Genomic DNA, 26,335 nt, shown 5'->3' with positions numbered 1-26,335 from the left:
ATTTCCCATGCATTGAGAGCACATTGCTGTGACACCAGAAGGGAAGTGTGGGGCGTTTGGATGGAGCAGTGATGAGGGCATAGAAAGTAGTTAAATATGCAGCAGAAGCAGATGAGCTTACAGGTAAATACTATATACTAAAGTTGATATGCTTTTATTACAACATGAAGTCTTCATTTTAAATTTGGTATATTTAAAGTTAGGTGTGGAGCTTTAAAGAATTTAACTGAAACCAAATGAAATGCTGTGGAGAAAAATGCAAGAAAGCTGTCTTGGAAATAGAACAAGTTATTAAAAAGGCATAGAGAATTAAAGAAAGCTGTTACTTCATTCCAGCTTTGTGGAGAATTAGAGCAAATGGTATGTATGACCAGTTAGTCTAGCCTTAGTCAAAGAAAAGCACTTTCTATATCCATAGTAATAATGAAATTAAGGGGAATTATTCCTAATAAATGAAATATATGCGTATTTGAAGATTCGTATTATAATTACTAATTCACAGAAATAAAATTCAAAAATTACCAAAATGAAAAGCTGTCTGAATTCTCCACTGTTTTAGGATAATGCTGAATTAAGTGCACTTACTTGTATATAATTAGAACTTTAATTTCATTGTATAGGGCATTAAATAAAACAATTTTATAGTTAATTTGTAGAACTGCATTTCCTTTCAGGTGACAGCTTTAAGCATTACAGAGAAAATGTTTATAAACTCTGTAAGTAGTATAAATGGCATTTTCGGGTCTCTCCTAAAATTGGTTCTCATTGTCTGAGCTCGCATCTTGGTTATCTTTAGAGATGTATACAGTTGAACATTTTAAAGTGGAGACAGCTTTAAAGAACAGAAAGCCAAACAATTAAACATAACTAGCATCCTCTCATCAGTTTTTGGTATGGAACTATGGTTTATTTTTTATAGCTCAGAATACTGCAGCAACATAAAGTTAGATGAGATGCCCCAGGTCATATTCAAATCTGGCAACAGATTCAGGAGTTACACAGAAAGCCCATAGAAGGGGGTGTGTGCTCCCTCACCATTATTCAGAATTTACTTCTTTCTCACAAATAAGAAAAAGAAAAATTGTAAAATAAACCACACCAATTTATTCATTGAGTGTGCCCATATATGTAGAATTCTACTGAGAAAATGATGGTAAAAATACCATATTTTTACTATGACCAGCATAGGAGGTAAATCACAGGACTTACATAGATTCACGACAAACAAACATAATATCTTCAAAGGGCTTATGGCAGATGCAGAAAGAACCTAGTCCCGTTCATTCGTCAGTACATGGGATGTAATAAAGAGAATCTGAAACCAAATACGTAGGTGTGGAAGAAATGGTTACAACCTAGAGATTCCCCCCCTCCCCTTTTCCATATCACTTGATTTTATGAGGTTCCTGCAGTCTACATGTTTAATATAACCTGTCGTTGATGCAGTGAAACATTCTCCAGCGTTCTAATGTAGCTGGTTACTGAAACATAATAAAGGTATAGAAGGAAACTGCACTGGGTTCTTACACATTTCATATTATAGAATTAGTTTATTGTAGTGAGCTGGTTGTGTTTTAATAGGTCAAACTGCTTGCTCTTATGTGAATATGGTGGAGGACGCTGTACAGGGAACACAGAGTTCATAATTCATGCACATATTGAAAGCATGGGTTTAGTCTATTTGTATTCTAAAGAGAGTGCTTAAAAGTGTCTGGCATGTGTTCCAGGTTATTTCCAAGACAACTCACTTCCTGGTGATGTGTTCCCGTCACCTGATTTATGGCACTCAAAAGGAACAAGACAATTACAAGTTACTATGCCAAAGTTACACTCTTCTTTAGCAGACATGAGTCTTGACATAAACTTTGAGTTTAGACTGTCTTTGTATTTAGAGAACTTGTGATTATCAACATAATTATAATGCTTATGGTAATTCTAATAGACAGTAGTGAACACTGTACAGTAATTGAAACTAAGTGCTTTAGATGAATCTCAGACACTTTAGCTTGTATAACTGTGCATCTAAAAAGCATGAACTCCAGGCTAGCAGTCTCCTGAAAAACTTGACTTTCCATCAGTCCCTTGGCAGGGGCAGGAGGTTATTGGGACTAATCAAGTTGGTCTTGTGGGTAGCCAGTGAGGCCTTATGGTTTCCCAGGTGACCTTGGTCCTGTAATGTGCTGTAAAGGACTGACTTTCTCCATTAGTAGTTTGTTCGTGAGAGCTGGAAAGGTGACTTGTAATACAGCTGCTTTTTCCTGATTCTTCCATAATGACATTTTGAACAAGCAGATGATGTCCTTTGATTCAGTGTGACCTTGTATGTTTTGGTGATTCCAGGATGCTTTAAGAGAAACAAAGTAAATGAAATGATAAACGTGCTGTTTACTTACATTTTTGTATCTTGAATATTTTTCATAAATTACATGACTGATTGTAGTATCAATTAAATGTATGTGTATGTACATACCTTTTGGCCCATTCTCTTTTCAGTTAAACCTGTGTATATTAAAAAGTTGGACTTATACCTCTCTATAACAAGTGCAAGAAAATGGGGAATATGGATGCTTCTAAAGGTTTTTATTCCCTACATCAGAGGTTTTCTCTCCATAGTGGTACTGGGTTCAAAGTCTAAGCCGATGCTTTTGGGACTTTGACAATAGAAGTCTTCTGTCTTCTTTCATTCTCCTGCAGCATCCATTCCAATTAGAATGTATAATTTTACAGCAAGATGTATTACAAGGATTTTTTAAAGTCTTACTCAAAGTAAGCTCGTTAAAGAATGGTTATGTAAAAGTTTGAGCATCATTGTATTTAAGATTTTTATGTCAGCTGCTTTGACTTCTATCACAAGTTACTAAATTTTATCCTTTTATCCCTGTGCTAGCTGTGTAACTGCATGGTTTCCAGGCAGGAATCTTTTCTTGATTTGAAGATGTCAGAAATGAAGAATATTCTGTTCCTTTAATAGTTTGTCCTAGTGTGTGATTGACTTCATTGTAAAAAATAGGCATATTTGAATTTCTCAGGGTTCTTTTTCAAATTCCAGCTTCCTCTGCTAGACAAGAGAGGTCTTTCATACAAGATATTTTCCTTCATCTATCAGTTTTAAATCTGATAAGTGAAGCAAATTGAGTTAATCATCATCATGTATTTTCCACCTGTCTCCACAGTCTCTCTTCTCTGCTCTTTTCAACGTACTTCTTAAAAGCTGGAAACAAGGTTATTCCATGTTACTCCCATATTTGTCTACCTAGTGAAATACAGAAGGATTAGGTATGATACTGGGAATTCATTTTGAGTTGTCTGGGATAATTTCTACATTGTTTTCAGATGCAGTGGTTTTGAGCACAAACTCATCAATTTTTCCAGTCATCCTTCTCCCTGTCATTGCATGTAGTTCTATAATACATTTGGTCCTGATCATTAAGTGACCTGGCAGGGCTAAGTCCTGTCCCCATGGTTTTTAACCATACCAGTCTCTGTGCTATTTGCAAAAATTGTCAAGTAGCTGATCATTGCTATTTACTTTGAGAATACTGATGAAAATGTGACTAATACTGGCCACCGTATTGGTCTCTGGAGGAATCCCTTATGAGGGTCACCATTCAGTAGTAATTCCCCATTGATGTTTATCATTATGTTACTTCATAGCCATTACTTACTTGTGGTGTATGTTCTGTTGACATTCAGTGCTACTTGGGAAAAAAAATCATTCACTAGCTAGCGTAAATCAATTCATCCTATGCCTCCATAGTTTCTTCTAGTTAACTGAACTTGTCATCCTGAAAGGTTTGTCCAACAAGATTTGTTTTCCAGAAAAAAACATACTGATTGGTATGCTTTAGATATTTGTCTTATCCATCAAATGAATCCTGTACCAGCTTTTCTGTTGCCTAATGATATGCTACAGGCATACAGGGCCTGTAGATAACCTGGATCACTCCATTTCCTTTGTCATGATAGTAGCACTCTAACAGTCTTTATAATTTCCAGAATTCAAATCAACATCATTGGGCCACAGCTTTCTTCAGGCTAAGCTAATAACACACCACAGTGCCAGACATTAACATCTCTAAAAGGGCTGCCTGCATGCAAAGATGGATACTCTCCTTTTTTGTGTGTGTTCTGGAGCAAGTTCAGAAAAAAATGGGTCTGAACACTGCTAAAAGCTTCCTGGCACAGCCCTAGCTGACTTCTACCAAGAGGGTTTTTTACACTGGTAGAAGATTATTTGATTCCTAAAATCCAGAGATGCAGAGATTAACACCCTTCCTTGTTTCTGAGTAAAAAATGTAAAAGGCAGACTGGCAAACAAGATTTTTTAAGCCCCCAAGTTTTCATAATGCAAAGGTGTTCTCTTGAAGGTATTCTAAACCTTCCAATTAGAAAAGTCACAAATATCGCTAGAAGATTGCTACCTGGTTTAAATTATGAGACAAATGTAGATGAATAGTATTTTTCTAATATCTTGTCAGGAGGGGAAAAAAGGGGGGAAGAAGTGCATGGAGCAGTCCTCAAGGACTTGAAAAGAACCTGTGGTTACAGTGTGTTTTCACCAGCGTTTCACTCTGGCTAGACAGACAAGCCAGCATTAGGTAAACTGAGCCTGGTAAAGCCATTAAGGCTTGGAAAAGGGAGATCAAATTGGTATCTGTTAACAGAAAGTAGCTAACCCAGGCTTGTCACTGTTTGGGCAGGCAACAGTGTTCTACATACTCAATAGTGGTGAAATGCCAGAAAAGCTAAAGTAAAAGTGGAAAGGACAAACTCTGTAGGAGAAGGTCTAAGAAAACGGGCTTTTCGTCTTGCTGAGGAATGTCATTAACTTCCCTAAATGCTTTTACTGGCACTTCAGTAAATAGGAGAGTGTGTGAAATTTCCCTGTAGAACTGCACGTATCTGAGAAATACAAACTACAAATTAATAACTCCTCAGGAGTGCTTAAGAAAGGAAAGGAGAAGAAAGAACACCTCCCGTTTGCACCAAAAAGAGGAGGATTATGTAGCTATTGCCAAACCCCTTAAAGTTTACATTAATGCCTTGGCATTAAGACAGGTTGGAGGAATGGCATTTCGGCAAAGAAAAAAGTGAACATGTACTTTGCATTTTAGATTAATATAATCACGATATTACTTGAAAAAGCAAACTAAGTAGGAGGCATGTTAGGTCTGTTGCATGCTCAGGGAAGCAGTGTTTCTTGTAACACAGGAAGAGAAGAAATTTCATCAGCAGTTCATTGAAAGGAATGACTAACGTAGCTCAGCTGGCAAGCAACGAACTAGGAAAAATGGAGTCTGAAATACAACATTCATAGATAAAATAAAACATATGGAAGGCCAAGACCATCCACTTTTCATAAAGTTTAAATAACTGTTCTTTAGCAGACACAGAACAAAGTGAGACAAAGCAGGTCTCTTGTGAGAGTAATGAAATGGATACTTTTAATTATGTATGTCTTAATTTCCCATGAATCTGCACAAAGTACGGAGGGATGGACAGCTTATGGCAGCCAATAAGAGAAGATTTCTGTTGCCTTGGGCTCAAAAAATTACACCATTATCCACAGAACTTGAACCTGGCAGTGTGGCTACTGTGTAGATTACTTGGCAGAAACCCCTGAAACGTGCTGCTAGTACATTATTGCAGTCCTGTATTACTTCAGATAACACATGGAAGATTCATGCCCATTGCATAATGAATTAGAGAGAATGGGTCAGTGCAGTACAGGGACTAGATACTAAATGCAAGGAGAGGGACTGGGGTAGGGATAGGATGGCTACCTGAAGTTCTTAAGAAAAGTTGCAGTTAATCATGTATATGTATATGGCTGTGCAGTGAGCAGTGATGTAGAGATCATCTCTAGGGACCCTACTCAGTGAAGCTTTTAAGCCTGTGCTGAACTTGAAATACATTTGAAAGTTCCACTGAGCTAAATGAGATTTAAATATGTGACTATGCATTTTGCTCAAACCTGATAGAAGATTGAATCAGGTCCTTAATTAACTAATGTAAGAGGTCTTCAGAATTCTGATGTGATGTTTTAACAGGAATTATACGACAGAAAATCATGAGAGTAGCATTGCAGGTCAATCAGAACAGCAAATGACAGCTTCTCTCATTAACAAACTTCAGGTTTTGTAGCCATTTTATAATAAAGAATTAGTCAAGAGAAAGCACATAAATGTTTGAGAATGAATTTGAATTGTGCCTTGCAAATACTAACAAAATAACCCATCTGAACTGCTCTTAAGGCATTGGCACCATATACTTTATTATCATTAGAGTGTTCCCTATGGCAATAACTTCATCCAAGAAGCATTTCAAGAGTAGTTGCATTATCTATTGAAAAGCAATTTTTTACTTTCTATTGAGGCAAGATAGTTTTACGAATAACTCTGAAGTTTACTCCGAAGGCCATTTCAATCGTCCGTAGATCTTATGATATTATGTTACCTTCTTTCATTTCAAATTCACAGCATAAGAAAGAAAAAGAATGACATAAATTGGATGTTCGAAGAGTTCTGAAGATAGACATCAGAAGAATTCAAGAGTAAGAGGAGAACTCAGCATTATTTGTTATTTTCCATCCTAAAGTAAAAAGAGAACAAAGCATCAAAAGCATCAGTAGCGAGAGATAGCTCAAAGCCAGGACTATATATCATAGCATATAAAACAAGTGAGTTGGCACCACCGAAAGGTCTAGAGTCTTAGTCTGTGGTTTAAAGTCATTGATATTGCAGTCAGAAAGATTCTTTATACCACGGAAAATAATATGAAGAGCTATATGCATTTGTTGCAATAGACATTTTAGGTTTTGCCAACTAGTAGCATTGTGGTACTCACTTGGGTGCATAAGTCTTCATGGTGCTGAGAGAATTCAAGTCCACTGATAGAATGTTATAGATTGGGATCTTGCACTTTTTTTAAACACTCATGGAATAATGTCTGTGGAAGTAGGGCAGGATCAGATGCATGTAGTTGATCATGTGTTTACATTGATTGAATGCAATCGTATTCCATAAAGGAAAGTGTATTCCTGTCTAATAACTTTAAATCATCATTCAGTCTGTACTGGAATTTTAGTTGGTATTAAAAATATTGCAGAATTACATTAATTGCAAAATGTTGAGGTATAGTGATGCTGAACTTTCACAGAGAATTTCTTCCCTTAATGCAGTTGAAAATAAGTGAAGAAATGTGTTTGTTTGCATTGTATTTGGGCGATAGTAATTATTTACAAGTTAAAGTAGAAAAGGATATTTAACATCTCTATATAATGTTTTCAGTTATTTGAAATGCAGAGGGTAAATAGAAGAGATTCTGTGGTCTTGTTTGGTAATCAGAAAGATTTACTCCACCTACAGAAGTGGAGAAGCAGCATACTGAGCATATTGTTGCCATATGATTTTTATTTGTGCCTGGCTACACTGTAGCATTTCCTGGGACATCAAGTCTATTTCTCTGCCAGCACTGGATTTTTTTTGTGGTACATTTTTATAGTGATTTATCCATAAAATATGACTGAATAAAGCAGTAGCCATGGAGAAATTCTGCAGTGATTGGAATGTGATTAGTTACATGAGGCTTTCTTTTTTTATTTGTAAACTTCTTTTTCCTCTTCTTGAGCCTCTCTGCCTTTCTTGTGTCTGTTTTCTCATTTCCCTATTATTTGTTCCCTCCTGCTTCTGTCTGACCTCATGTTGACCTAAAGGAAACTGTGTTTTAGTCCATAGGATTGCAATGCTCTTACAGTATTAGTTCCAATATGTGTTATAAATGTTCTGGTTGCAGGCAACAGCCAAGGTGCACAACACAGGGAAGACAATGTAGTTCTGCAGCACAATAAACCTTTTTTGTTGTTGTTGTTCCCTAAGCCACATAGGAGTTAAGGCCATATCTCTTGATAGAAAATGAGGTGTAAGCTCCTCTTATATATGAGTGTGAGTAGGTATGTATGTGTGTATGTAGAGATGTATATATGTACACATACGTATTTATATCGCAAGTTATAGTGATAAGCAAGATCTTCATTTCAGTCTGCAAATAGAGAGTCAGTCTTGTGGTTGTCTGGCTTTCCCATTTGGTGCTTGCCATCAGTCTGTCATAGTTTCCTTTTGACTAATGACACATGCAAATTCACTGAAATGGACCGAAGCTAGTGAGAGCTGCATTTTAGTTAGAGTCTGAGAGCAACTAGACAACATGGTTCCTGGGGCAGGATCTTCATTTGGTATCACTCTCCCCAATAAACGTACATCAACAAAGGACTGTTCTGTGTAAAATCATATGTGGAGTCCTTCTTGCACAGTAGTGACTAGAAATATCTAAGGTCTGCGGTTCCATTCTGCTCCCAAGTGCTGCCCCTTCTGTGTCATCCTCGCTTTGGTCTTGATGGAAGTTGTGGGATTTTGAGGACGGGTTGTATTAGCAGCTTGCAGGAGTGATGCAGGAAGCACTTTGAGCTGAAAGGATTACATAGCTTTGAGGCTGAAAAGATATAGCCCGTTTCTGTCCAGTCTGATTTAAGGATCAAGTAATATGGTTACTGTTAGTTGCATTCAGTCATGTTTCTTTCGATTTTACTCTCCACATATAACAAATAGGGATTTGTCATACAGCAGTTGTTTTTTATTAATGTGAAAAGTTGTCTTATGGAAAAATGCACGTGCAACAAGGAAAATGTTTTCGCTTTCTTGCAGAAGGGCAGAGCCTGCAAACCCTGACACTCTTTGGAAAATGGGATTGCTTACTTTAAATGAGGGGGCATTAAATGAAGGGCCATCCTCCTGCAGTGTCATCTAAACCCACCCTATGTTTACATTTTTCCTTGGCTGTATGACATCCATATAAAAGGAGTACAAAAGATAAAGTGGAACAGTAAATGGTGCTGGAAGCATCATTAACTTTTCGGGCGGCATTCTTTTGGAAAATACAGTGTCTTTCGAAAAATGTGCCATATGCATGGCTCAGCCCCAAATCTTCCAGCAGTCTAATACTGGCAAGGGAGGGCATCTGTAGCCCCCTGGGAAGCAAGCTGTGGAGATTTCCTTTTCTCCTCTTTGTTGGTTTTTATTTCCATTTCCTTTTCCTCTCTTTTTCTCAGTCATTTAGCGCCGTTCTGCACAACAGCGGGGAGCATCTGGCCCCAAGTAAACACCCAATAAAATAAGTGGGGGAAGTTCACAGCTCCCTTGGTGCTATTGCGTCTGTCTGTCTGGTTGTGGACTCAACAAGATAACCATGCATCAATTTACATTGTCCAGGCTATCTTCACAACCAGAAGTGCTTGAAACCTTATTTTAATAGAAGCTTAGATTCTGGAGAATACTGTAAAATCTCTCCAAAGGCTCCAAATCAGCAATTCCATCTGTGTTTCTGCAAATGTAGAGGAACAATGCCCCAGCTGATTATGCAAACAGAATGAAAATAGTTATTTTAAAAGTGCATAAAATCAATACTTTGGGGAAAACAAGTCAGCTGTGTTTATACTTGGCATATAGCAGACATTTTGTTTCTTTGTCTGAAAAAATCATAGGAAAGCAAGGATCGCAAGTGAAATAAAACAGCCGATCATACAGTGCAACAGAGGGAACTGGAACATCAGATGCCTCAGCAAAGACTTAGAGCATTTTAAGTTCCTTTTGAGAGAATATAAATTATATTGAGGTTGATATATTTCTACGTTGTTTGAAGTCAAAGCCAAATATTCTCAGCACAGGGGGAATAGCTCACATCCCATTGCTGATCTGAAAATTCCCTCCTAAATGCTGTCTCTTTTGGACTGATTGGATTTTGTGCAAGTATTGGTATGAAGGGGTGTGCATATAAATATGTATAAATGTGCTTCTCATACAGTCAGGATACGTTGCTCGTATATGTATTATTCTAAAAGCAGGAAGCAAAAGCATCTGAGAAACAGGGCTGAAAGGGAACAATTTGTAGACCTGTAGGTTAAATTGGATTAAACTTCATCTTTCAGCAAATGCTGTGTTATTTATTCAGTGTTTCTCTGGGGGATTTCCCTACCCCCTACCCCTACACTTTATAGAGAGTAGTGATGTTTCTTAATTAAAAAATCAAACAAACATGGAATGGAGTCTGCCCCACACAGCCATTCTCTCGTGGGAATAGGAGGCGCGCTGATTTTCTCATGGACAGTTTCTAGGTCTGTTGGACAGAGGCCACAAAGGAGAAGGAAAGCTCTGTCTGGGGACGTCAAGTTCACATCATGCATCCGATGCCAGCACTCTTCTCAGTGGCATTACAGTTGCTGCAGTGCCATCTACTAGGTATTCCCCTTTGGTAAGGTGGAGTTGGTGGACGTGGTGAGGAAGGGCATTGGTAATCTCATCAGAAGTATCTTTTGGGTAGATTTCTGTTTATTAATTCACCCAAGGTAGAGATGAATATATTGGAGAAAGGAGCTTCTTGTGTCCTCTTTTCTTCTATTCTTTCCACCCAGAGCTGGAATGTTTCTGAGGTTTTGGGGCTTTGTTTTATAATCCCCACTCTGTAGCTGAGGATACTGTGCAGCAAATCTTTAACCTTTCCCATAGTTTGTCAGCTAAATAGTTTAGAAAGACTGAAGTATATTTTTACAGATTTGAATTAATATTGTGGCCAAAAAAATTTGAAAATTTATTTTAATTTCTCTACAGTTAAGGCAAAGCAAACTATTCTTTAAACATAGTTTTGTGAATTTTTCCTATATTTCTACAAATACACGTGAAACACATTGGTGCACCACTTGAAAAACTCTTCGCAGTTGGACTCCACTGGTGCTTTGGTTGCTGTTATTTCAAAATTTGGAGGGTATTAACAATTTAAGTTTTTCTCTTATTTACCTGATTTACAATTTGAGTAATAATAGAAACTCCAGCATTTTCAAGTTCATGCAGCTGTCACTTAAACCTCTTTAGTGTCAGGTTCATTGATCTCTCTCCTACCTCTCTTTGGAACAGCAAAATGCATTCTGCAGGCCAGTGCTAAAAGATGGATTCTGCTATAGATTCACTTTGTAGAAGTACACACAGGGATAATGCTGGCTGTTTTCAGGCTATCCTACTGTGTCACCAGTGGTGCCTCGGGATATTTTAGCAGCATCCTCATTTCCAATGGAGTGGCTGGCTTTGGAGGCATAAAGCTCTTGGGTCAGTGACTGTAACCTTTGGTGGGTAGTAAGGGCCAAATGCATCAGTGACACAAGTCATTATCAACTTTGGAAAGAAGCAGACAGAAAAGATCTTCTAACGTGCCATCATGTGTATTTGTACTTGCATATTTGTGCAGCTGATAAAGTTTTTTTCTTGGATTAAAATTTAACTGATATTGCCTCTATCCCTTCCTAAATCTGGCATCCTCTTTTCAAGTTTCTTATCTGGAAAGAAACTCATTTTGTCCCTTCTATAAATGCAGTCCTGGTCTCAGCCATTACGTATGGCTGGGCACACTCTAGTTACAGCACATGAAAGAACATCAGCAGTGACTTAATGTAAATGGGACAGACTCCTTGGGAATACACTGGGGACTACATGTTCCAAAGAACTAAGCACTGCTCTCTTTCCATCTGGTCACTTAATTTCACTGCCTATTCAGGACCAGTACTTCTGAGATCTGGTTTGCAAAGTCAAATATTGATGCAATTTGTTTTGTTCTTAAAAGGCAGAGTAAACCTGGGAAGGTTTTAGTTGTGCAGAGTCACAGTAGGGACAAGCATGGAACAGCTGAAAGAAATACTCTCTGCCAAGGTTGACAACTTTCTGATTGGTTAATTAAAAAAGCTAAGAAAATCTTTGTTTTAAGGTTTAGATTGAACTTAATAACTGTCAAAATTCCAGTTTTGGCATGAAAAAATAGGATTTCATTGATGATAAAGGCAAAGCATTTACAGCCATATGAAGAAAGCATCTTTCATATTGTTACATTTCAATATACTTAAATTTTCTCCATCCTTTGATTTTTCAGTAAACAGTTTTTACGGTACAAATTATGAAAGTTAATCATAACACCAAGTGAGGGATTTGTAAATTATTGGTTTGATTATGTTTTACAGAGTTGAAACAAAGAGATCGGGAAACATTCCACCCTAACCCTGTGTCGTGATGGGGCATTAAATAACCCCCATTTTCCAAACACCCTTCAATATTAGTGATGTTCCAGCTGAAATACTGATTTTGTATATGTTATTTCCTCTAAAATAAGCCAAACCAGAAGTCAAGATTTCAACATTTTTTAACTATAAACAAGCTTAACTCCAGCTCCCTATGTAAATCTCATATCTTGGATTGGCTCTCCAGAAAACGTACTCCTGGGAAAGCATAGGAATGGTTTCCCTCTGATATAGATGATCTGGGCTGGAGCTTTGTCCATGCAGGATGAGGGCACCAGTGACAGAATGGCTGTTGCACGTTTTGCTCCTAATGGAAGAGTTGTCATTTCTTCAACTGTGCTTGTTTTCATTGTTCTTTGAGAACAGTGTCTCCATTCTCCCGAATGGCAAGGAAAGCTACCTTATACCTCTGAGAAACGATGCACCTTTTGTTTTGGACATTTCGACAGTTGTCTCAGCTTTGTGCTAAGCTCTGGAATTTGACTCTGGGTATGCTAAAGCTCTAGCGAGGTTGCCTGAGATATGACATATATAATCACCCTCACCATTTGACCCCCTGTATTGTTCCATGTGGCTGGGTAGGAGCAATGCCAGCTTCAGGTGCCCCCTCCAGTGACTGATGTCAGAGGTCAGCAGCTCCTAACTGGTCAACTGGCAAAATGTCCTATTCATCACCACTGTTATGTAATGGACATGCTGACAAATAGCTCTAGGTATAAAATTGTTCTCAGCAGTCTACCTGATGGCCTTAAACCTTGATCAGTGGTTGGAAATTTTCACTTATTACCAGCTACTGTGACCAAACAGGTGCCTGGAGTAGAAGAAAACTTAAAATTAGGCATATGGTAATGTCTGAAATTGCTAGTGCTGGAATGGGCACCCAACTGGAAAGCAGCTGCTTTTCAGATCTCTCACCCCCATTCCATTTTATCATGAATTACATTTATCCCTTCCACCTTTTAATTTTTCATGAAGATAAATGAAAGTTCAGTTCTTCAAATAACAGGGGTGACTTTTTAAATCCTTTTTAGGGACTTTATCCCAATATCCTATCCATGACCAAAGGTGAAGGAGAATGTGTATTTACAGCATCAATTTGAATTTTTGCGTTTAGAATTTTTCTGTGTTTTACTGAGCAATTCAGTTTGATAAAACAGGTATTTTTTCTTTCTGTGACAACTCTGAAGTTACAGAACATCACATCTTGTTACTCAACATTGTATTAGCTGACTTACAATGCCAATAATTTAACCACTATTGTGAATGGATTAAAAATTCAATTGAGTATCCCTTGCTAAGTTTCACTTTGAGAAACTATATTCAGCTTATTTCATTCCTTCCATAGTTTCTTTTGGGTGGTTTTTATTATTATGCTTACTAGCTCATGTTTATTGTGAATGGTTTCTGGAAAAGCATTTGGATTGAAATCTTGGCCTTGTTGAAATCACTGGAAGTTTCAACTTTGACTTAAGTGGTATCAGGTTTTAATTGCGATGCATTCAGCAGCAGAAGTAAATTTGTCATACCTGTCAATGAGATACACCAAGAAAAAAGAAAAATCAAGAATTTGATTTGAGTGATTGTTCTCATGTATGTAATCTCACATTTTCTCTGTGCTTTGCATAACAATTCAGGTAGCTGAGAACGCACTGTATTCTCTTGTATATGCTCTGGCAACTAAGAATGTCAGCTTGAAATGACATGGGATAATCCTAACACTGAGATTACAGTAACTACACATAGTTTGCGTAATAATTTCCAGGCAGAGGAAAGGTTTGAAAGACAAGGATGAAAAAATCCAAACCTGCAAGCAAAGCTCTATGTACCAGGTACCTGTACTATTAGGATTTGTGTTCACACAGCAGAGCTCAGTGTTGGAACAGTAATAACCCATATTTGATCAGAGTCAAATTTGCAAAGTCGTTGTGAGTCTTAAGAATGGAAAATGCTGTCTAAAGCTACTACTGCTACTGTTACTCAGATCAGCATCCACGTTAGCAGTGTTGCATCATTATAACCAATGTCGGTATGGGTTTAATGAATGTATTTGTCTCAGTAGAGTGATCCAAACACTGTTTTTACCTGGGCCATTGTTTTAAAAGATACTCTGAAGTTCTGAATACCAGCTCAGTAACACCTTTATTCTAGCAAGAATGGAGGGAGGAAATAACGCCGATATAAAACATAATAATTTCAGGAGTGCTGAAGCACACATGTATGGGTGAGTGTGTACTTTTGTACATGCAGAGCAAATATCCCGTCCTCCCTTGCTGACCATATCAGTACGTGGGGAAGATGGCCAGACCCATGTTGCTTGACTTATCTTATGAATTTCCACTGGTGATCTCCACTGGTCTTTGAACTGCCAGGCATAGGCAGCTAAATTAGTACCATCTAGGAAACAGGGCTATTCATATCATCTCCTCATTCTTAACACGCCTGTGTAGTCTGAGCCACAAATTGACCCCTATTGATCTGATTTGACTACACTTCTGTGGAGTAGACAAACAGTGCAATAGAATCCAGGGACCCTAATTCACAGGATCTTATTTAGGTTCCCGGGTAATAATTCTTATTTACATTAATTACATTCATCAGCGGGACCCAAGCCCACCTCCTGGCTTATATGCATTCCCGATCCTGACAACAGAACAAAAAAGTATCTGCTCTGAAAAAAGAGTGGTTTAAGTATATTGATACTTGATACTTAATAGCTGCAAAACTTAACTGTTTGGAAGAAGACTGTTTTTCAAATCAATGGCTCACACATTACTGTAAAATATATCGATTAAAAACAAAGCATAATGTTAGTCATTTAGTTAGCAGAGTGATGCAATACTGAAATAAATTTATCCTTTGACTTTTACATTAACCTTTTATTGACTGCCTGCATACTCATAATTAACACACACTTTAGCTAGCTTGGTTAATTTTAGCATCGTGATCAGTGTCCTCTAATGTAGCTGACACCCTGATCATCAAAATGTCAGTGCAGCCCAGGGGACCATAACCTGGCAACTGGCTGTCTCAGTGAATGTAGACCTGCCCATGGTGAAATTAGCCACCTTCCAAGGGAGAGTGTCATACATTGTCATACAAGTAGTCATACAGCCATACAAATGTTTGTCATGACTTAGTTGAACTTATATTAGTATTCAGCTATTGGTAAATATTAGTGACCAAAGTCCATTTGGGAAAAGTAGACAAAAAGGGGATCAAAAATCTATGAAGTTTACAGGGGAGAGGTAGTGAGAATGTGCACCGCAACAGTAACTAATTGTTCCTTAAAAATGGGCTTTTTTAATACAAACTGGCATGGGTCTTGATTGTTTTAGCAAGAAAGTAGGGACCTTGGAGTTTTGTGCATTCTGCACATCTTTAGAAAAATCATCCTTTCTATGATATGTTGGTGAACATGTATTATCAAGGTGTTGGAGCTAAATTGCTCTGAAACATTTCAGGGTGGTTTTTCTGTTCTCCTGCTGCCAATAAGGTATGAAAGATGCCTCTTGATTTGGCATCTGTTTTATATCTCAGAGCATGTGTTACTTCCACTCTTAACACATTTTGTGCATACAGTATACACAGATTAGATCTACTCTCTTTTGGAGACTTAACTTTATTAAGTCAAAAGTTTTTAATTGATTTATAATATTTTAATTAACTTATAGTGTTATAAATCTTGGTATTTTCCCACTACCACTGTACTTCCATGTTTGCAGTGTTCCCCACATGAAGCCTTATAAATTCTATTGTATCTGGGAAAAGATAGAACTTCTGTTTTTCCTGAGTTATCATTGCTAACTTATGTTAGATATCTTTTCCCAGATACAAAGGAATTTGAAATAATTCTGTGCAATTATTTAAGTGCCTTTGATTGTTCTGCTTCAGTTAAAAATGTTGCTATCCTCTTGCGGGATCTTCAGGTCTGTTACTCTGCTACAAGTTAAAGACCATTGTAGGAACAGTTTCTCCCACAGAAATTTATTAAAATCAATAGTAATATACTCATCTGGAAAGGACTGTTCTTGCACGCTAACTCTGAGTCAGAAGGCACGTGTTTGGATGACTGCATTTAAGCTTGTGGATGCCATTCGGGTGAATCGCTTAATGAACTGCCAGGTGCAGCGATGACTGCTTAGAACCCAGCCCCATATCTTCAACTATGAGCAACTTGAGTTGACTTTGACGTCAGCAGATCCAGCACAGGGATTGCAATTTTGGTCAAAATAGGTGACTCACAAAATGTAAAATTGTAACATTCACTACTGTTCTTGCTAGTGATGCAAAGCAAGGCAATAGAAATCCTGGACAGAAAGACAAAGGAGCTATGGGATTGTAGAACTTGGGATATTACGGCACTGCTTGCCCCTTTTCTATACTTTTTGCAGTACACTGATGCATTTCTGTCCTGACATGGACCTGACATGCTTCCATTCCTCTAATCCTTCACGTGGAATATGATATGGCTAAAACCTCCCAAGTGCATGGTTGCCTGGAAGTTAAGGCATATGCTTAGTGGTGGGTTGACCTTTCAGAGATAGTTCTGCTGGTGAGAAAAATAGAGAAGGGAAAGTAGCAACTAGAATAGTTGCTCACGGGCTGTCCAGTCACAGCATCGCTGTGACTGCTGCCACATTTACAGCAACACAAATGCCCAAACCCCAAATGTGAGGGAAAAGCTGGTCAATCTGTTTGTGTGAGACAGCGAGGGAAAATAGAGACATGAAAGGTAAAAAAAGGGCTCTGAAATGGTGAAGAAGCTAAAAGTTGGTATGTTTTTCCTCTCAGTGAAAACTGTGTTGTTAATAGTAGATGTGTGAGAAAGAGAAGGTTTATTATAAGTTGAGTTTTGCAGACCACATAACATGCCTGCAGTATTTACCGCCTGAGCTTCTTGATTTGTCACCTGCAATCATCTCTACATGGTTAATTTATCCACTTTTAGATTGAAATGCTTAAACTGGAATATCTTATACTACTCAGCAAATTGAGCATATTATTTTGTGCCAAGACAGAAAACAAAGCAAGATTTTAAAAGCCTTATAGAGTTATGCTGTAATTAGTTTCAGCTTCCCCTGCATATTAATTTTCTCCTGTTCCTTTATATAATTTGGAAAATGTCTTCAGAACATGATGGCACAATCAGTTAAGTACCTCTCAGAACTCATACACTAAACTGCATTTGCTCTAACAACTATTATAAAGCAGCCGGCAAAACAAATCCTCTGTTATTCTGTACAGTGCAGCTTATCAATGCAAACAGTTTAATATTTATGCTAAGAGGATTGTCACAAGTAGCTTCTGTTCCTTTAATTCTTGTTTTAAATAAATAATGAGAACATTTAAACACATTACTCTTCCCAGGGCCCTGAGGTCGGCTAATCTTATTATTTATGAACTGATGTGCTACATAATAGTACTTAGTGCATGTTAACAGATGCTATTATCAGGGGCTGATGTGGAGAGCTGAAGATATATTGGAATGTTACGTGTTAATACTGTCCTTGTAGTGTAATGTACGATGGATTGAGTGCCCAGGATGCTGGTGCGGCAATTAACCACACACCAACATGGGTGTAAAGCTGAAGTATGTTTTCTCATGGGGATTACACTGCCATTAATAATTCCCAAGAGAAGAAGACATCTTTCATTTGGAAATAGTCTCTTCCAGAAGGCCGATGGTATAGACAAGGAAGTCACATGTGTCAATATTTTTAGTTCATTTTACAGAGATGAAAGACATATATGTTTAAAACAACTTTAAAATTGTTACAACAATTATGTGCTTTATAGAACGTGAATTTTAAAAAATGTCTTACAGGAGATAAAAGCGTATTTCTACAATATGCTTGTTATCTCTTTGAAGAACTACGTAGACCTACAGTATATACCAAATCTATAGTAATGCTTACTATTTTTCTTTGTCTTGCCTCACTGCAAACATTAACTAATTAATCAGCAACATGCAAATTGTTTCAGGGGAGGGGAAAAGAGAAGGGGAGAAATCCTCCTTGAACTGTGACAATTTTTTTGATGCAGCATGTTGTATTACAGCCTAGTGTTAAGAGATGTGATGGTTGCCACTTACAAAACTTTCCTCTGCAGGCTGCAGTTCAGTTGAATATTATAATTAGACTTCACTAGTATTGATGAATAATCCATTTAATAAAACCCACTGTAATTTAAATATTTTCTCTGGGGACTAACATACACTAACCTCTTAATTTAATTTTATTGAAGTTTTGCCCACCTATTCATCATTGGAAGTTGTTATTAACCTCCATTTCCATTTATCTTTATAGAATTTTCTCTTCTTATATAGCCTTTTTCAGAGCTAAGCAGGTTGATACACTTGTAAATCTCCAGAATCTACAAAGCTAGTCCGGCTTCTTTAATATTGTTTAATCTATCCCCCCCGACCTTAATGCACTAAATTCAGTTTAATCTTTCTCAATAATCTAGTAATACATTGGAAACTGGCAAACATTTAAATCTGATAATGGTTTAATCACATACTTTAAATAACATCTGAGATAATGAAAAAATAATTCACCATATAAAGGTACACTAACTGAGTTTTCTCTGTGATTGGCTTTTTGAGAAATCCCTATAGAAAATACAAAGCCTACAACAGAAATCAACTTCACTGAAAATGAACAATCCATTTGGTCAGAAGATGCAGTATTTCTTTTTTATTATAATCTTTCTCTTTAAATTAATGCACAAATGTATCCTCGCTGAGTATTCAGTTTCTTGACACAGTTTTTCTTAAGTAGTTCATCTGCTTACCTTTCTTTTCAGATGCCAGTCAGAAGCGGCAGAGAGCTTGCCAGAGGACCAGAAACCAGAATGCCATCCCTTCTGGACAAATGATGAATGTAATATGCCTCTGCCATATGATCTTGAAGAAGTAATTGCTAATCTACAAAATCTTGTTCAGTCGGTGGAATAACAAGTGACCTTCCAGCCTGGAATTATTGATGCTCATCATTTGGAGAGAAGCCTTTTAGTTTAACATAAATCTTTTCAGCTTTATGATTCCTTGATCATGTGCTATTTTATGTGCCAATGCAGATTTTACTGGTCTTCACACAGTACCTTTGTTACTGTCTCATTATAAAAAAGACCAGGCCCCAAATCTACAGAAACAGGTGGCTTTTAAGACCTGAAGTCCAGAACACCAGCCTCATTTCTTTCCTCCTCCACTGTAATTCCCATTGACCCTACAGCCCATGGATATCTGTGTTTCCACAAGTTCCCTTGGCATCTAAATTTCAGCTTCCAGGGATGCCAAGAACTGCCTCTGGCTCGGCAGGTTTGAGCAACACAAGGCATAGCTCACACCTCTGACAAACCAGAATCCATGATCTGGGTATCCTAATGAGAGGCCAGCTTGGGGTGAGCCTGCTGGACATCTTTAGAATAGAGCTGTGACTTCTTTATCCACTAACATAGACAGAGGTGGAGGAGATGGTGGAGAAAGTCCTTTATGCAATGGCTCCTTGTTAGAGCATTTTTTCAGATGAGGAACTCTGAAGGAGCATCCTGACATAGATCCCAAGGCTTTCTTGCTGTTTTTCATCATGGCAGTTGAGTAGTACTGGGAGAGATTTCCAATGTGAATCTACACCTCCTGGGCTCCCTGGAACTCCAAATTCGGTTCCTAACTATCACTTTTTTTCTGCGTGCTGTGAATCCTATTCTGAGGGCAGGTTTCCCAGTGTATTGTCTAAGGGGCTGATGGACCTAAGTAAGGGTTTCCATGTGGGGTGTCCTGACAGGTTAGATTTAGGTTGTGTGATACTGGACAATGCAGCATCTGTGTTGATCTAGTGAGATTTATGAGAACAAAACCAGAAGACTATGAGAAATGAAGCTGTTTGTCACCTGTTTTGTAGTAACATGCTATAAAAAGAACAGTTCGATGGTGGATGATACAGGGCACTCCTGAATGAGAGAGAGATTTTTCATTTGGTTAAGTTGCAATTTTAACTTGAGCTGGTGTACGCCTTTTCCTTTGCTATAAAAAAGCAGAAGAAAATCATATTATGGTGAAACAGCACTCAGTCTGTATTACCACTACAAAAGAAACCAGTAAGACTCAGAGCTTGACGTTGCCACCAAGAAATTAATATGCCTCCTGCGTTAATCTTCTGTTTAAAATCACTGTTGAGGCCAGGCTTACCCAGAGCATACTGGTATACTGTGTTGGCAAAGTGCTCTGAGTGCAGATGAGGCTTGTACTGCCGAAAATTGTACTTTTGACAGTATAACATATGCCAGACCTCCCTGGAGCTAAAGAAGCTGTGCCAGCAAAAATTCAGTTTTAGTGGTATAAAACTGTGTCCACACCTACCAGCTTTTGCCAGGACAATTATATCAAGTGGAGCTTGTACCTCTTAACACCTTTGACATAGCTATGCCAGCAAAAGTATGAAGACCTCCATCAAGCATTTTCATTGTAGTCCTGGACTTCTGCAAAAACTGTTAGCCACCCTGTAGAATGTAAAGACTCTCTGAAGAATAAATTATTATTTAAAGTAGGTTTCATTACATTATAACCTTGATCCATACATTCATCTATTGTCTCTTGTGCCACGGATTTCTTAACATTTTGAAATACTACGTTATGGGCATAGCTTTTTCTTTCCTGCGCTAGCTAAAGCTGGCTTTACCAGTGGGCAAATAGCATATATTTGGATTAATGCCACGCTAAATACTGTTTACTTTGGAGATCACTTAGAGAAAAGCTAACTGAAGATGTGGGAATTCTGCTTTTGAAAAGGCAGTTCTCACAGAAACAGATATTACTTTGGAAATGAGCAAGATTAATTCAAACAAGCTAATGATGTAACAGTGTTAACACAGCGTTTGAGGGGATTGTTTGTTTGTTTATGCTGTTACTTTATGATTATTTTGTGTTTAATTAAGCACTGCTAGAAACCATGGAGATCACAGTATTGAAATGAATCTGACAGCCATAAAGGGTAGAGAAGGCACATCAATGTTGTGGTTTGTTGCTGAAGTGGAGGCATAGCTATTAAAAAATGATTGGCAAATAATTATTCCAGCAGTAGTGAAAAAAAACCCACTGGGTTTTGTCTTGTATTAGGAGACTGCTGGCAGCAATGATAGAATTTTTAAAAATACGTGATTCCAGGTCTTGTCTATGCTGAAGATTTAAGCTAGTGAATTAGCTGAACTAGTACTAGCCTCCTTGCAGTCAGATAGCACTCATTTAAGCCATGGATTGCAATGACTTAGACAAATGAACACCTTTGGAATGGATAAGACCTAAGATTCACTGGCAAAATACCAATAATTAAGTGGTTAAAGAGGATTAATACTCTGTGTTGCATTCCAGTCTCACATCATCTAAAGCAGTGTAACTTGATTGAGTTCAGTTGAAATACAGAAGTATAAGAAGATTTCTTATCTCCAAAGCCCACAGGAGTTGATACCAAAGTCATGAGCAAGGTTGATGGAACTGTTTGAAGCATCTAGTAATGCCAAAGGGTACCCCAAGGGGAGAACATGGTTAAAGGTAAATATCTATAAAAAACCTGAGAGATCAAGTGTAAATTATTGCTGTGTTTGGATTACATACTAGAAGCAGACAAATACTTCAAAGTTTTCTTTATTTTATTCAAATAGTTATAATTTAGCTCATGTTGCAATGATACTTGAGCAATCCATTTATATTCCAGTATTAGATAACCCATTTCCATTTTGGATGAGCTGAAAGACACAGCCTCTAATGGATGTTCTGTGTATAACAACTGTTTGCCAAGTCTGGATGCTCTAGAGGCAGGAGGACCAAGGTCAGGTTTGTTCAGGGAAGAGGTGAGAGCATAAGTTAGCTTCTAACATTAGATTTAGTGATTCTTTTTAAATTGTGAAGTTGATGACTTTGCTTACATTTACTTTTCATCAGCCATGAAAGAATTAAGGTAAAATAGTTCACTTGCACGTGTGCATCAGGCTAAGTGGATTACAGAAGACACAGATCTGTTTGCCTGTCTGCACTTGCCTTTAGACAATATTCATCAATTTTACAAAAGCTACTGACTAAACATGGAACCAATACAAATGAAATGCTCGAGGCAAGGGCTTTCTTTAAAAAATCTGATACAGAGTTGGTTTTACACTGATAGAAAGAAAGTGAAAAAAAAGTGGCAGAAAATGAAAAACTTGCTTTGTTTCTGTAATTTGGGGGATGAAAGGTAAAGGCCGTTTTTATGTATTTGATAGAAAACTGCTGTGTTATGCAGTGTAATTAGAAATGTTTTTATAATGCTTTATTCATACCTCTGTATATGAAAATACTTTATCCTGTAGGTCCTTTCTTCTTTTTAAAAGGCTATGTAAATAAAAAATATTCATCTCAGTACAGTAGATTTTAAAGGTATCATGCTTATGCTCTGAGCTTTACAGCAGATTCTGATTATCTAAAGTGTAACTAAGAATGCCATCAGTAATCACTGACTGGAAACTGTCCAGGACAGGTAACATGCAACATAATAAATATCCAAATCAGTTGTCTTATTATCATCCAGATATAGTTTTAGTTTCACTGGAAACAATGCAAAATGCACTTTAAAATGTTGCTGGACTTCTTAATGCTGTGGGACAGATTCAGGGACTCTGGTGCCATAAAAGCAAAAAAAAGAAATTAAAAGAATACTAAAATCCATCATGAAAGATGGCTAAAATGTTGTAGTGTGTTAAGAGTGTGCATTGCTCCTTTCTCAGTTATTGTAGTGCCATTCCATTAGTCCTGTGTCATGCAGCGGGATTTGGGCTAATGTAACAGAGATTAAACTAGCCCAGGAGCTGATGTCTAAGCTGGGATGAGAGGAAGGGAAGAGAAGCGAGGTGAGATGCATGAGATGCAAGGGATGTGCTTTCTCATGGCCACAACTTTATTAACTGAACTCATATGGGAGTCATTGAGCAGTAACTTGCACAGTGCAGGTCAGGATCTCTCCCTTAATTGTTACCACCTGGTGCACAGTTAATGTTGACTCTTTAACCCCCCTCATGGCCCCGACAGCTGGTCCTCACCTTTTTGCTAGGAGTTGACCACTGTTGTCTGGCACCAAGGTTACAGAGCTGGGAAGAGTGGTTGTCCCACTGTAGCAACAGGCATGAGAAACCCTGATTCCCAGCTGCAGCCTTCACCTCTGTCCTACTACACCTCCATGGACTGAGTACCTCCACTCAACATCTGTTTCCCATCTGAGATTCAAGTTGCTGCAGCTCATCTTCTGAACTATCCCACCGGGGCAGTGAGCTGCTGTGGAGAAGGGTCAGACAAACAAACAGAACACTGTTTGCAGTGAGGTTCCTCGTCCGAAAAAAGACAACCACTGCACTCCCCACAGCAGAGTGAAAAGCTCAGCCCTATGCTAAGCTAGCATTAGAGGGTGGGAGCTGTTAGGTAGTGATGAAAGACTCGGGCAAAAACACCCACATTCAATGTTTCTGAGGACTTCCAACTTCTGGCTATCACCTTACCTCACCTGTAAGGGCAGAGGCAATCCCGAACAGAACCACTCGTCTTTTCTCAGTTCCTCCTCCCAAACTCCTCGCCTTCAATGTGGCTGGGCATGCATCTTAATTTGCATTCATCTGTCCTCTTCACCTCAGACTGGGGGCATTCATTGAACAAGGGAAGATAATTTATGCAGTTGCAAAAAGCCTGTACTTAGTAAGGCTGCAAAACCGGCTGAATAACATGTCAAATAAAATCCAACAAATAACTGATAAAATTATCACATTAAAATCCTGATGTTTGGGTGTGAGCCCTTCACACATGACATGAAAACTATGGTGTATCTTCTTGTTCCTTTGGAGATAGCATTCTTAATTCACATGATAGAAAAGGATGTACTATGCTATGGTTTACCTCCTCTAATACTCCACTAGTTTTAGAGTGCTTGTGCATGATGAATCAGAATTTGGTCACAGAAGTTGTTCTCCTCCCCCTCCGTATCGTCAAATAGTTGCTTTCATGCCAACACATCTTGGTCTGATTAGTTCCCTTGATTAGAGGCTAAAGTAAAAAGTCAGGTGTATAGGATTCCCATTATCCTTTATTTCACTGCTTCTAAGAACAGGTCAGATAGAGTTATTTCAGTGAAAATGTGAACAATCAACTTCTGTTTACCATTAACCTTCAGTTTTCTTTTCTTAAAATCAAATCAGGGCTTGGTAGGCAGTTATTTTCATACATGTTCCTTGATCAGTGGAACAATCTGTCAAAAGCCATTAAAGCCTCTATTAGGTTGAATTGCATTCAAAGCTAAACTATCCAATCATTTAAAGGGCTGTGATGATTGTTTTTAATACAGTATACATTGATTTCTCTCTCTGAGTAGTAACATAACTTTGAAACTAAGCATGTATGACTAGGGCTTTTTGCTATCCAGCATGTCCCAAGAAGCTTGCTTTCTTGAGGAAGATTAATGTCTACATAAAAAACAAATGCAGTGAAATCACCTGTATATTCTCAGAAGCTTTTCCTCCATTTTTTCCTATTTCATTGTATCCATCAAGGTGTAACATATATGGAATGGGAAGAAATTTTCCAAGGTCCTTTGCTGAAAAGCTTCACTGAAAAATTTAACATCTAATTGTAGTAATACTTTAAAGTGGCTTTTTATCTTAAGATCTCAGGATGCTTTACACAGGGAAACTGAGGCAGAGGTCCAAAGTGCAGCTGCGTTCTGACTGCTAATGCTGGAACCAAGCATACGTAACCCTCCATCGCTGGCATGTCCCAATTACTTCCAGTTAATCAGCTCAGTTAACAGATTAAAGATGCTCTCATAGAACTTTTTTTTCTGTAAAGATATAGCTGAAGGTGGAGCTGGAATCTGTCCTCCTCATGTCATATTTACCATATTATTTAATTGCATAACATACAATAATATATCTCATGTAATAGAGATCTTTCAAGCCTCCTAATGTTTGATTAAACTTTCCAGTGAATCTTTTAGTTACATTCCAAGTCCCTGAGCTCTCAATGGGAAAGGTAAATTTTATTGGAACTATTAAATTATTCCATGGAGAATGTGCAGATACACAGTATATAATATGATACAATATAATGCAATCCACACTCTTTTAGCTCTATTTTAAGTATGTCCACTGCACATCCCACAAGGTAATATAACTGCTGTACTAGGAAACTCTTAAGAAAATACCCTATGGGTATTTGGGTGCTATTTATCAAGGTGAAGATGCATTGCTGGAACAAACTGGAATGCTGGTTATGCACCTGTTAGCAGTTTCGTCTGGTACCTATTTGGTAGTCTGGTAGTACTTTACTGAGAGCACTACTTTTCTAGTTATTTTGATGAACATCCTAATAATTTATTACCCAAACATTATCAAAGCATTCCGCAGTTTTCATTGCTGTTCTTTCTCTTCTATCCACTGATGCCCTTTCTTTCCTTTTTGTCTCAGTATTAACAGTAATGTTATTAACAAGTTGTGTTCTTCGTTAGGCTGACATGACTTTAAAGTGAGAAAACTGAAAAACTATGTATGAGATAGCATTCTCTCAAGTACATTTATTTTCAAAGCAACTTATTAGGATATTTTTGCTCCTTGCTTATGTGGTACCGCTACGTGTAATTTTTATTAAGGACTATTTATACAACACTGCGAGATATACGGTGATATTTAAGTTTGTGTTACGTATTTGCTAATTTACTGACATTTATAAAATAAACAACTTAATGTTTGTCTATCATTTGTCCTTCAGAAGGTGTTAGGTCTTGTCTTCGATACCTCATTGTTGCAGTGCATGGAAGAAGAGGAGTGTGTTTTTCACACCATCTAACTTTAGGTGCCTACATGAGAAAATTAATTTCTGTAGGCTTCCTATATGCTGAATGGTGAGAGGTAGGCTTCTTCAAAGTAGAAAACTCAAAGATGCTCGGAATCTACTCTTCAGTTGGGCATCTCTCTCTACCTGAACTGTATTGCAAATCCAAGTTAGGTGGCATAGTTATCCTCCTCTGCTTATGCTGACAATTTAATAATGGTAAATAGATAACAGAGATAATGGGGAATTTGTTGTTATTCTTTAAATTAATATAATTAAATTCTGGTTATATTGCAAATCTTCTAGTAAGGAAGACAGGTTAATTTCTGTTACTTTGGTAAGACTCATACCATAAATGGAGATGACTGACTTCTACCTTCTGTAAT

At 37.8% G+C, this 26,335-nt stretch overlaps 1 protein-coding gene across 4 annotated transcripts in view; it reads left to right on the top strand.

The window, feature by feature from the left end:
• FTO (fat mass and obesity associated) overlaps positions 1-22,220 on the top strand; it is a 259,203-nt gene extending 236,983 nt beyond the window's left edge. For all 4 annotated transcript variants that reach the window (XM_010584883.1, XM_010584855.1, XM_010584865.1 and 1 more), the window contains one exon: positions 18,917-22,220. In XM_010584883.1, coding sequence (XP_010583185.1) covers positions 18,917-19,067 — 151 coding nt within the window. In that variant the 3' untranslated portion in view covers positions 19,068-22,220. The remainder of the gene's footprint in view (positions 1-18,916) is intronic.
• The last annotated feature ends 4,115 nt before the right edge of the window (positions 22,221-26,335 follow it).

The sequence above is a fragment of the Haliaeetus leucocephalus genome, unplaced genomic scaffold (genome assembly GCF_000737465.1).
Source record: "Haliaeetus leucocephalus isolate CR32 unplaced genomic scaffold, Haliaeetus_leucocephalus-4.0 Scaffold92, whole genome shotgun sequence".
Taxonomy (NCBI): Eukaryota; Metazoa; Chordata; class Aves; order Accipitriformes; family Accipitridae; genus Haliaeetus; species Haliaeetus leucocephalus.
This window is presented reverse-complemented; position numbering and strand designations above follow the sequence as displayed.